Source organism: Ranitomeya variabilis, chromosome 4 (assembly GCF_051348905.1).
Source record: "Ranitomeya variabilis isolate aRanVar5 chromosome 4, aRanVar5.hap1, whole genome shotgun sequence".
Lineage (NCBI taxonomy): Eukaryota > Metazoa > Chordata > Amphibia > Anura > Dendrobatidae > Ranitomeya > Ranitomeya variabilis.
In genome coordinates this window covers 252616388-252628957 of record NC_135235.1, presented here as the reverse complement: position 1 = coordinate 252628957, position 12570 = coordinate 252616388, and the positions used below count along the sequence as shown (strand labels likewise).

The 12570-nt window shown below is 43.2% G+C and overlaps 1 protein-coding gene across 2 annotated transcripts in view; it reads left to right on the top strand.

Annotated features, from left to right (window-relative positions):
- The window catches only part of VSIG2 (V-set and immunoglobulin domain containing 2), a 70215-nt gene that overhangs the window by 40147 nt on the left and 17498 nt on the right, over positions 1–12570 (top strand). The window contains exon 1 of one of the 2 annotated variants that reach the window (XM_077249511.1): positions 6822–6978. The exons of the other annotated variant lie outside the window; for it this stretch is intronic. Within the exon in view, the coding sequence (XP_077105626.1) occupies positions 6927–6978 (52 nt within the window). The 5' untranslated portion in view covers positions 6822–6926. Of the gene's footprint in view, positions 1–6821; positions 6979–12570 lie in introns of those variants that run through there. 2 annotated transcript variants of the gene reach the window in all.

Genomic DNA, 12570 nt, shown 5'->3' with positions numbered 1-12570 from the left:
CCTTCACAAACAAGGCATTATCACGAAGGATCTGAAATACCATCCTGACTTGTTTCACATGAGACTCCCAATCATCTGAAAAAATCAAAATATCATCCAAATATACAATCATGAATTTATCAAGATAATTCCGAAATATATCATGCATGAAGGACTGAAACACAGATGGAGCATTAGAGAGTCCGAATGGCATCACAAGGTATTCAAAATGGCCTTCGGGCGTATTAAACGCAGTTTTCCATTCGTCACCCTGCTTAATACGAACAAGATTATATGCCCCTCGAATGTCAATCTTAGTAAACCAACTAGCCCCCTTAATCCTGGCAAACAAATCGGAAAGCAAAGGTAAAGGGTATTGAAACTTGACCGTGATCTTATTCAAGAGGCGATAATCAATATAGGGTCTCAAGGAGCCATCCTTCTTGGCAACAAAAAAAAAACCTGCTCCCAATGGTGAAGAAGATGGCCGAATATGCCCCTTCTCCAAAGATTCCTTAACATAACTCCGCATAGCGGCATGTTCTGGCACAGACAGGTTAAAAAGTCGGCCCTTAGGGAACTTACAACCTGGAATCAAGTCGATAGCACAATCACAGTCCCTATGCGGTGGAAGGGAACTGGACTTGGGCTCATCAAATACATCCTGGAAATCTGACAAAAACTCAGGAATTTCAGAAGAGGGGGAGGAGGCAATTAACATCAAAGGAACGTCACCATGAACCCCCTGACATCCCCAACTAGTCACAGACATAGATTTCCAATCTAATACCGGATTATGCACCTGTAACCATGGGAAACCCAGCACAATAGCATCATGCAAATTATGCAACATCAGAAAACGACAATCTTCCTGATGGGCTGGCGCCATGCACATGATCAGCTGTGTCCAAAACTGAGGTTTATTTTTAGCCAACGGTGTAGCATCAATGCCCCTCAAAGGAATAGGACTCTGCAAAGGCTGCAAGGGGAAACCACAACGTCTGGCAAATTCTAAGTCCATTAAGTTTAGAGTGGCGCCTGAATCCACAAATGCCATGACAGAAAATGATGATAATGAGCAGATCAGGGTCACAGATAACAGAAATTTAGGTTGTACAGTACTGATGGTAACAGAACTAGCGATTCTCTTGGTACACTTAGGGCAATCAGAAATAACATGAGCAGAATCGCCGCAGTAAAAACGCAACCTATTCTGACATCTGAATCCTTGTCGTTCAGCTCTAGACACAATCCTATCACACTGCATAGGCTCAGGACTCCGCTCGGAAGACAATGCCATAGTGTGCACAACTCTGCGCTCGCGCAAGCGCCGATCAATCTGAATGGCCAGAGACATAGAATCACTCAGACCAGCAGGCGTGGGGAACCCCACCATAACATCTTTAACGGATTCAGAAAGACCCTTTATGAAAATTGCCGCCAAGGCATCCTCATTCCATTTAGTCAGCACAGACCATTTTCTAAATTTCTGGCAATATGATTCTGCCGCTTCTTGACCCTGACACAGGGCCAACAAGGTCTTCTCAGCATGATCCACTGAATTAGGTTCATCATACAATAACCCAAGCGCCTGAAAAAAGGTGTCTACATTAAGCAAAGCCAGATTCCCAGGTTCCAGGGCAAATGCCCAATCCTGGGGGTCACCACGCAGCAGAGATATAACAATTTTAACCTGCTGGATGGGATCACCAGAGGAACGGGGTTTCAGAGCAAAAAACAGTTTACAGTTATTTTTAAAGCTCAAAAATTTGGACCTGTCCCCCCAAAAAAAATCAGGAGTTGGAATTCTAGGCTCTAAAACCGGAGTCTGAACGATATAATTGGAAATACCCTGTACTCTAGCAGCAAGTTGATCCACATGAGAAGCCAATCCCTGAACATCCATGCCAGCGCCAAACTCCTGAGCCACCCAGAGGTAAAGAGGGAAAAAAAACCACAACAGACTACAGAAAAAAAAATGGCTCAGCACTTTCCTTCCCTTCTTCTGAGATGCGGTTAACTCATTGTTGGCCAGTTGTACTGTTATGATCTGGTGCCTAGGAGAAGCATGAGACGTACTCTGGAGAAGGTGGTACCTGTACTGACCGCAGACCCTGAACTTAACACCGCAACTAGAAGTAGCCGTGGAATGTACCTATCACTCCCTAGACATCTCGACACAGCCGGAGGACTAATTACCCCTAGAGATAGAAAAGGGAAAACTATCTTGCCTCAGAGAAAATCCCCAAAGGATAGACAGCCCACCACAAATATTGACTGTGAGAGGAGAGGGAAAAAACATACACAGACTGAAATCAGAATTTAGCAAAGGAGGCCACTTCTAGCTAAATAGAAAGGATAGGACAGAGTACTATGCGGTCAGTATTAAAACACTAGAAAATATCCACCACAGAAAATACAAAATCTCCACATCTAACTAAAGATATGGAGGGTATATCTGCATCTCCAGAGATACCAGCTTGGCTAAAACAAATCCTTATACAGACCAAGCTGGACAAGACAAAACATGGAAAAGAACTAAACAATAAAGCCCACAGCATGTGGACTGCAAAAATCAAGGCCAGAACTTATCTTTGTTGAAATGAACAGCAAAGCAGGAGAGACCAGGCAGGGATGTGAATCCTCCAGGAACAATGGACAACTGGCACTGACCAAAGGGTAAAGCAAGACTAAATAGCCCAGTCAGGATTGCAAAAAGTGGACACACCTGATGAATGCTGCGATCCAGAGACAGCAGCGCTACCACTTATAACCACCGGAGGGAGCGCAAGAGCAGAATTCACAACAGGGGTGATTTGATGGTCAAAGAGTGCGTGGGCCTCACCTGTAGTTCTCGTGCCCAAGAAGGACCGGACAACCCGGTTCTGCGTGGACTACAGGGGACTCAACGCCATCACAGCCTCTGTCGCGCACCCAATGCCGCGCATCGAGGAGCTGCTTGAGAGGTTAGCTGACGCAAAATACCTGACAATAATGGATCTGAGTAGAGGATACTGGCAGATTCCCCTGAGCCCCGAGGCGCAGGAGAAGTCTGCCTTTATCACACCCTTCGGACTTTACGAGTCCACGGTCATGCCCTTCGGCATGAAGAATGCCCCTGTCACTTTCCAGCGGATGGTCAACCTCCTGCTTCAGGGACTGGAGAAGTACGCCGTGGAGTACTTGGATGACATTGCCATCTTCAGTTCCTCCTGGGAGAAACACCTGCAGCATCACGAGGAGGTGCTAAGGCGAATTCACCGAGCTGGACTGACTACCAAGCCCGGAAAGTGCCAGATGGGCATGAGGGAGGTCCACTACCTGGGGCACCAGGTAGGCGGAGGCACCCTAAAGCCAGAGCCTGAGAAAGTGGGAGCGATCGTGAACTGGTCCACTCCCAGGACCAAGAAACAGGTGATGTCCTTCCTGGGCACTGCAGGGTACTATAGGCGCTTTGTAAAGCACTATAGTAGCCTGGCAAAACCTTTGACGGACCTCACCAGGAAGAAGCTACCCCACATCGTCAACTGGACCGACGGCTGTGAGGGGGCCTTCCAGGCATTGAAATCAGCACGCCCATGTGTTGAAAGCAGTCGACAGCAGTTGACCTTTCTTGGTACAGACTGATGCCAGCGAGTTTGGCCTTGGTGCTATGCTCAGCCAGGTTGACCCAGAGGACCAAGAGCACCCCGTGTTATACCTGAGCCGGAAACTTTTTCTGAGGGAAGTGGCCTACTCCACCATTGAGAAGGAGTGCCTGGCCATAGTCTGGGCCCTGCAGCGCTTGCAACCCTACTTGTACGGTCGCACCTTCACTGTGGTGAACGACCACAACCCTCTGCTCTGGCTAAAAGCCTTGTGCGAAACCAACGGCAGGTTGCTACGCTGGAGCCTTGCCCTTCAGCAGTTTGACTTCACCATTGAACACAAAACGGGCAGGGAGCATGGCAATGCAGATGGACTGTCCCACTGGGGTGAACCTGTTGAGGTGCGCATGGAGCAGTCCTGCCTCCGTAGTGAACACCAGAAGGGGGAGGTGTGAGGATAATATATAATATAAGTTTTAGTTTCTCTTGCCTGTTAGTGCCATGCTGTGGGCTAAAACCCCCCTTCTCTTTGTGTTCTTGAAGTGTGTGTGTAGAGAGGTTTTATTGCTTCTAGCTCTCGGGAACAAAGGAATTTTTGCGACTGGTATAGCTGCATAGACAATGGTACCAGTTGAAACTGGTCTGACTTCTCTTTTAAAACATGAGGCTCTTTGTTCCAATATTGTAAGATATTGGGCCAGCGATTTTGGCTAGGAAAATAATAAATCCATTTTGCGAATCTCCATCGGCGGATTTATCAGCTGCTGTAAGCGGGAGCCTCTAGTTCCAACAGGGACAGAGTACAGATTTCTCCGGAACCGGGCATCCGAATGAGCCCGAATTTAGTACCAATAGAAAGCCAAAGGTAAAAGAAGATGAATGAGGGGTGTGCTGGGATTCTGACATGTTCTGGAGCGGAGATACGAGCCTTATACCAATTTGTGTTAAATTTGGTAAGGCTGAGGAGAGGGGAAGGTCTGGGTAAACCAGCCCTGTTGGTGATGTCACGGGCTGCAGTCTATAAGTCTCTGCCAGGCCCCCAGCAGTTAGTCTTACCTGAGGAGCCCTGACTGCTAGCCCTGATGAACTGGGACATATGGGAACTCCGCCCACTAGCATGGTTGCCTGCAATGTCCTGAACACATGTAAGTGTCAAATTTCTCATTTAATCCCTGTTATTTTTATAATTACCTTGTACATATTTTCAATTGTCTCATATCGTAACATCCTTGTAATATTTTTATAAACACTGCCTTCTTTTGGAGTAAATATTTAAACTACTAGTTTTCGTTCTTCCTGCTCTAAAACGTACCCTAAGTCTTCTGAAGGGAATTACGCTACTGTTTTGGGTTAGCTTCAGACCCGTTTAATCGAAGCTGGTGGCAGCATACCTTGTACGGTGCCTTTGGGAGTAGTTGTAGCGATGGCGGCGTTGATAATTATTGTTCCTGCCTGAGTGGGAGTAGTTATATCGCCTCGCTGCAGCAGGCCCAATAGCCAGTACAGAGCAGGCAGCCTTTCTGGTGACTAATTACTCTAGGTGCAGTACCTAATCTGACCTGAGGGTAAGGGGGGCGCCAGTGAGCTGCAAGTTTTCAAGCAGAACTGTAAAGCGGGATATACATAAATCCCTACAGTTCGTGGTATATTGTAGAGCAGTGGGATAACTAAAATAAGCCCCTGCTGTAAATCGATAGGTCAATAACCTTGTGTGTGTTTTCATCACATTGTTAGCAGTGGAGGGATAACTAAGATAAGCCCCCCTGCACATGTGATAGCCGTTTGTTGGCCTAAAGTTACCCCAATCCGTGACGTAGGGGTGACGGTCACGGTGTGAATTCGTGACAATAACTACTATAATACTGCCTCCTATGTACAAGAATATAACTACTATAATACTGCTCCTACGTACAGAATATAACTACCATAATACTGCTCCTATGTACAAGAATATAACTACTGTAATACTGCCCCCTATGTACAAGAATATAACTACTATAATACTGTCCCTATGTACAAGAATATAACTACTATAATACTGCCCCTATGTACAAGAATATAACTACTATAATACTGCTCCCTATGTACAAGAATATAACTACTATAATACTGTCCCTATGTACAAGAATATAACTACTATAATACTGCCCCTATGTACAAGACTATAACTACTATAATATTGCCCCTATGTACAAGAATATAACAACTATAATACTGCTCCCTATGTACAAGAATATAACTACTATAATACTGCCCCTATATACAAGAATATAACTACTATAATACTGCCCCTTTATACAAGAATATAAGTACTACAATACTGCCCCCCCCCCTATGGGCAAGAATATAACTACTATAATACTGTCTCCTATGTACAGGAATATAACTACTATAATACTGCCCCTATGTACAAGAATATAACTACCATAATACTGCTCCTATGTACAAGAATATAACTACTGTAATACTGCCCCCTATGTACAAGAATATAACTACTATATTACTGCTCCTATGTACAGAATATAACTACTATAATACTGCTCCTATGTACAGAATATAACTACTATAATACTGCCCCTATGTACAAGAATAAAACTACTATAATACTGCTCCTATGTACAGAATATAACTACTATAATACTGCCCCTATGTACAAGAATAAAACTACTATAATACTGCCTCTATGTACAAAAATATAACTACTATAATACTGCTCCTATGTACAGAATATAACTACTATAATACTGCCCCTTTGTACAAGAATATAAGTACTACAATACTGCCCCCCCATGGGCAAGAATATAACTACTATAATCCTGCTCCCCTATGTACAAGAATATAACTACTATAATACTGCTCCCCTATGTACAAGAATATAACTACTATAATACTGCCCCTATGTACAAGACTATAACTACTATAATACTGCCCCTATGTACAAGAATATAATTACTGTAATACTGCCCCCCTATGGGCAAGAATATAACTGCTTTAATACTGCCCTTACAGACAGTGCAGTACAGATTTTCAGACTCGGGCAGTAATGCTGAGTGAGTCTGGGGTAACATGGCTGAGAGATGTAATCAGTTGCCGGCTGTATAAAGCTGAGGGGTAATAAGGAGGTGAGGCCGCAGGTTGTGTTGTTACTTTAGGGCAGATTTTGAGTTTTGCTGACTTTTTTTGTACAGATATAACCCCTTGTTATTCTTCTGGGCACATTATTGTAGGTTGCTCTCAGCATACGGGAGGTAACACGGTGGGCTGTCGGTTGCGGTTGGGCCGGTCCAGTGACTCACACAACGGTCGAGCAGATAACAGGTTCCAGTTGGCAGAGAGACCGAGCAGACATCACCGGGCACCATGCTGCTCCAATGTTCCCTCCTTGTAATCATCGGCCTTGCCGCTCAGACAGGTGCGTAACTAAATATACGTGATAATATTATACCACTATGGAGGGGGCACAACGAGGACCGAGAACTGTGTGGACCCCAGATAGACAGACATCACATACACGGACAAATAATAATGCTTGTCTCTACACACATCGCACACAGATAGATATGACACACACACATATATATATATATATATATATATATATATATATATATATATATATATATACACACACACACACACACACACACACAGGTAAATATGACATACTAGATGGTGGCCCGATTCTAACGCATCGGTATTCTAGAATATGTATGTATGTATATAGCAGCCACATAGTATATAGCACAGGCCACGTAGTATATAGGAGCCACGTAGTATATAATACAGCCACGTAGTTTATAACACACCCCACGTAATGTATAGCACAGGCCACGCAGTATATAACACAGCCCACGTAGTATATAACACAGCCCACGCAGTATATAACACAGCCCACGTAGTATATAACGCAGCCCACGTAGTATATAACACAGCCCACGTAGTATATAGCAGCCACGCAGTATATAACACTGCCCACATGGTATATAGCAGCCACGCAGTATATAACACAGGCCACGCAGTATATAGCAATGTGGACACCATATGACTGTTAAAAAAAATAATTAAAATAAAAAATAGTTATATACTCACCCTCCGTCGTCCAGCGAAGCTGTCCCGATGCGCGAGCGGCTGCCGCCAGCTTCCGTTCCCAGAGATGCAATGCGAAATTACCCAGATGACTTAGCGGTCTCGCGAGACCGCTAAGTCTTCTGGGTAATTTCGCAATGCATCTCTGGGAACGGAAGCTGGCTGCAGCCGCGCGTGCATCGGCGGACGACGGAAGTTGAGAATAGCAGGTTTTTTGTTTTTTTATTATTTTTAACATAGGCAGCATCAGTAGTAAAAAGTTGGTCACACAGGGTTAATAGCAGCGTTAACTGAGTGCGTTACACTGCGGCATAACGCGTTCCGTTAATGCTGCCATTAACCCTGTGTGAGCCCTGACTGGAGGGGAGTATGCGGGCGCCGGGCCCTGACTGGACGGAAGTCTGACGGCCTGACGGCCGCAACCATTCAGCGCCGCGGGATTTCCGGGACAGACAGACAGAAGTGCCACTTACACAATTATATAGATAGATATACTGTGTATACACTCGCCCCTCTGTATCAGTCTGTAATTGTTTGCCTACTGTAAGTGATATCTGTAATTTGTATGTAACCCCTTCTCATGTAAAGCACCATGGAATCAATGGTGCTATAGAAATAAATAATAAAATAATAATATACACATGGGTAGATATGAAATATATATATACTAGCTGTACTACCCGGCTTCGCCCGGGTTAATGACTGCTGTTAGCAAAATAGAATGTGATAACAAAAATGTATTCTGCACACAAAAACCACAAAACAAATAGATAGAAATGTAATTATTAAAAGGCAAAAACTAAGCTAATAGAAGCATTTCACAACATATATTAGCTTTGTTATACTGAGAATGTCTTTGTTGCCTATATTAATCAATCAGAGCTCAGATTAATTAACTGTAGCAAAATAGAAGCTGAGCTGTGATTGGTTGCTATTGGCAGCCTGATAAATCCCCAGCCAACAGGAAGCCCTTCCCCCCTGGCAGTATATATTAGCTCACACATACACATAATAGACAGGTCATGTGACTGACAGCTGCCGTATTTCCTATATGGTACATTTGTTGCTCTTGTAGTTTGTCAGCTTATTAAATCAGATTTTTATTTTTGAAGGATAATACCAGACTTGTGTGTGTTTTAGGGCGAGTTTCATGTGTCAATTTGTTTGTGTTGATTTGCGTGTGGTGACATGCATGTAGCGACTTTTGTGAGATGAGTTTTGTGTGGTGACATGCGTGTAGCAACATTTTGTGTGTCGAGTTGCATGTGGCAGGTTAGTGTAGCAAGTTGTGTGCAGCAAGATTTGTGCATGGCGAGTTTTGCGCGTGGCGAGCTTTATGTGTGGTGCGTTTTGAGTATGTGCAAGTTTTGTGTGAGGCAACTTTTACATGTGGTGCAACTTTTGTACATGTGGCAATTTTTCTGTGTGTGCAAGTTTTGCATGAGGTGAGTTTTCCATGAGGTGAGTTTTGCACGTGTGGCGAGTTTTGCTTGAGCCTAGTTTTGCATATGGCGAGTTTTGCATGTAGCGAGTTTTGCGCGTGGCGAGTTTTGAGTGGTGACTTTTGTGTTTCGACTTTTATGTGGCGAGGTTGGTGTGTGTGTGGTGAAATGTGTGCTGAGGGTCGTATATGTGTTCAAGCACGTGGTAGTGTGTGGCGCATTTTGTGTTTGTGTTCATATCCCCGTGTGTGGTGAGTATCCCATGTCGGGGCCCCACCTTAGCAACTGTACGGTATATACTCTTTGGCGCCATCGCTCTCATTCTTTAAGTCCCCATTGTTCACATCTGGCAGCTGTCAATTTTCCTCCAACACTTTTCCCTTCACTTTTTCCCCATTATGTAGATAGAGGCAAAATTGTTTGGTGAATTGGAACACGCGGGGTTAAAATTTCACCTCACAACATAGCCTATGACGCTCTCGGGGTCCAGACATGTGACTGTGCAAAATTTTGTGGCTGTAGCTGCGACGGTGCAGATGCCAATCCCGGACATACACACATACATACACACATACAAACATTCAGCTTTATATATTAGATATACCTGTGTGTCATCTCACCTATATATAGTATATATCTGTGTGTCATCTCCTCCTGTATATAGTATATACCTGTATGTAATCTCCTCCTATACATAGCATATACCTGTATGTCATCTCCTCCTGTATATACTATATACCTGTAGGTAATCTGCTCCTGTATATAGTATATACCTGTATGTCATCTCCTGCTGTATGTAGTATGTACCTGTATGTCATCTCCTCCTCTATATAGTATATACCTGTGTGTCATCTCTCCTGTATATAGTATATATCTGTGTCATCTCCTCCTGTATATAGTATATACCTGTGTGTCATCTCTCCTGTATATAGTATATATCTGTGTCATCTCCTCCTGTATATAGTATATATCTGTATGTCATCTCCTCCTGTATTAGACCTCGTTCACACGTTATTTGGTCAGTATTTTTACCTCAGTATTTGTAAGCTAAATTGTCAGCCTGATAAATCCCCAGCCAACAGTAAGCCCACCCCCTGGCAGTATATATTAGCTCACACATACACATAATAGACTGGTCATGTGACTGACAGCTGCCGGATTCCTATATGGTACATTTGTTGCTCTTGTAGTTTGTCTGCTTATTTTTTGTTTCAATAATTTTTTATTTAAAAGGTAATAACAAGAACTCCCAACATAGGAGTTTAGAAAAGTATTTTACATTTATATCAATAGAAACAAGGTAAAACATACAGAAGAACTTTTACACACATTTATTTAAGACAGGACGAAGACCAGACAGATACAGGAGGGAAAGGAAATTGAGATATGAGCAATGTAAAATTACTAAACGATATTACTCGTAATTTTGTACATCAGGCCGACACCGGTGCAGTTTGATTTTGGTTCATCAACTCACAGAGAGAGAAAGAAAAAAAAAAAAAAAAAAAAAAAAAAAAAAAATATTATAAGTACTGCCCACCAAGCTAACCAGGTGTTGCCAATCAAGCTTCAGGGAGAGAGTGTAAGGGCATGCATCATTTGGTTATCGGGATTCAAATCTAGCCACGGAGTCCACACTTTGAAAAAAGAGTTCCAATCGTCAGTTCTTGTTGCCTGAATACGTTCGTATATCATAATAGTATTCATTCTATCTTTGACTTGGAGTATCGAGAGTGACGGAGTTCTCCACTTTGATGCAATATGTATTTTAGCCGCCATTCCCAACAGAATCATCAGTCTAAATATGTGTTTGGACATTCCCGGTGGTCTAGAACCGAATAGGAATGTTAGTGGATCGAGTTGAATCTCCCTTCCAGATATTTTATCAATCAGGCGCTTTACCTCCCGCCACAGGGCAACCACCACCGGACATGTCCACCACATGTGTTTCATATTTCCAGGCGTATCACAACCCCTAAAACATTTATCTGTTATCTGAGGATAGATGGCATGTAATTTCGTGGGAACTTGGTATGTCCTGTGAAGGACTCTGAGGGAAGATTCAACCATGGACACTTGGTGGGTGCCTTTTGATAAAGCATCACAGCAACGCTGCCACTCCTCTAAAGAGATTTCGAATCCCAGATCCTCCTCCCATTGACGCATAAATCTTAGTTTAACTTCCTCTTGTGATTCGGCAAATGAGGAGTATAGCAAGGATATTACGCCTTTCCCCAGGGGGTCGCTTGTGCATTTTTGTTCGAACCCTGTTAGTCGAAAGGAGATTCTATTTGATACATTTTTCCCAACAAAATTAAATATCTGTTGCATACGAAACGCTTCTCTAATTGGGGGTTCGTATTTTTGGATAAACTCTTGTCTGGATAAAGCAATGTTTAATGGTGAACAAAGATGTTTTATTGTAATTAGACCCTTCAGGATCCACCAGGAAAAAGGCCGGGGGTCAAGGCCCGGGGGAAACATTGGATTATTGAATAGCGAGTTTAACGGTGAACCTTTAGTCTGCAACATATTCTTGAACCTCTCTTTCCGCCAAAGGAGCAAAGATTGTGCAGCAAAGGGTGCCACAATAGAAATCTGCTGTGGAAGTTTAGCCTCAGTCCACAGGAGACCGGAGAGAGAGTAAGGTTTAAGTAGAAATGATTCCAGGTGGACCCATCTAGGCTTGTCTGTTGTTGAGCAAACTCTGGTCAGCTGGGCGATTTGGGCAGATTTAAAATAATTAACAAAGCTAGGCAGAGAGAATCCTCCTTTTTTCCTATGCATAAACATAACTTGTTGTTTAATCCTTGGCTTTTTCCCCTGCCAGATAAATTTGGAGACCATGGAGTGTATGTCACGGAAAACCCCGGAGGGAATTGGTATGGGTATGGAGCGGAATAGATATAAAAACCTTGGAAGGGTGACCATTTTTATAGCGTTTATTCTGCCTAGCCAAGACAGTGTTAGTGACGACCATTTGGACAGGTCCTTTTGGAAATTCTTTATCAGAGGAACATAATTCCATTTATATAGGGTCGATCTATTAGACGAAAGATTAATTCCCAGATAGGTTAGGTAGTGCTCTTTTTTTTCAAATCCAAACTGTGACACCAAGTGTAACTGATCCTTCTCTGACGTATTCAAGAAAAGAGCCTCAGATTTTTCTATATTTATTTTAAGCCCTGATATTACTTCAAAGTCATGTAGCAATGAGAATAAATTTGGAAGGGTGGTATGGGGATTAGTGAGGGTTAAGAGCAGGTCGTCAGCAAATAAACTGACTTTATATTGATCTCCTAAGTTAGTTGGGCCTAATATGTCAGAGTTGTTTCTTATAGCTTCTGCCAAAGGTTCCATCGCCAGTGCGAAAAGAGCCGGCGAAAGGGGGCACCCCTGTCTGGTTCCTCTCAGTATATTTATCGGGTTAGGATGCAGTGATGGAAGTTTAAGATAGGCGGTTGGTTTATCATATA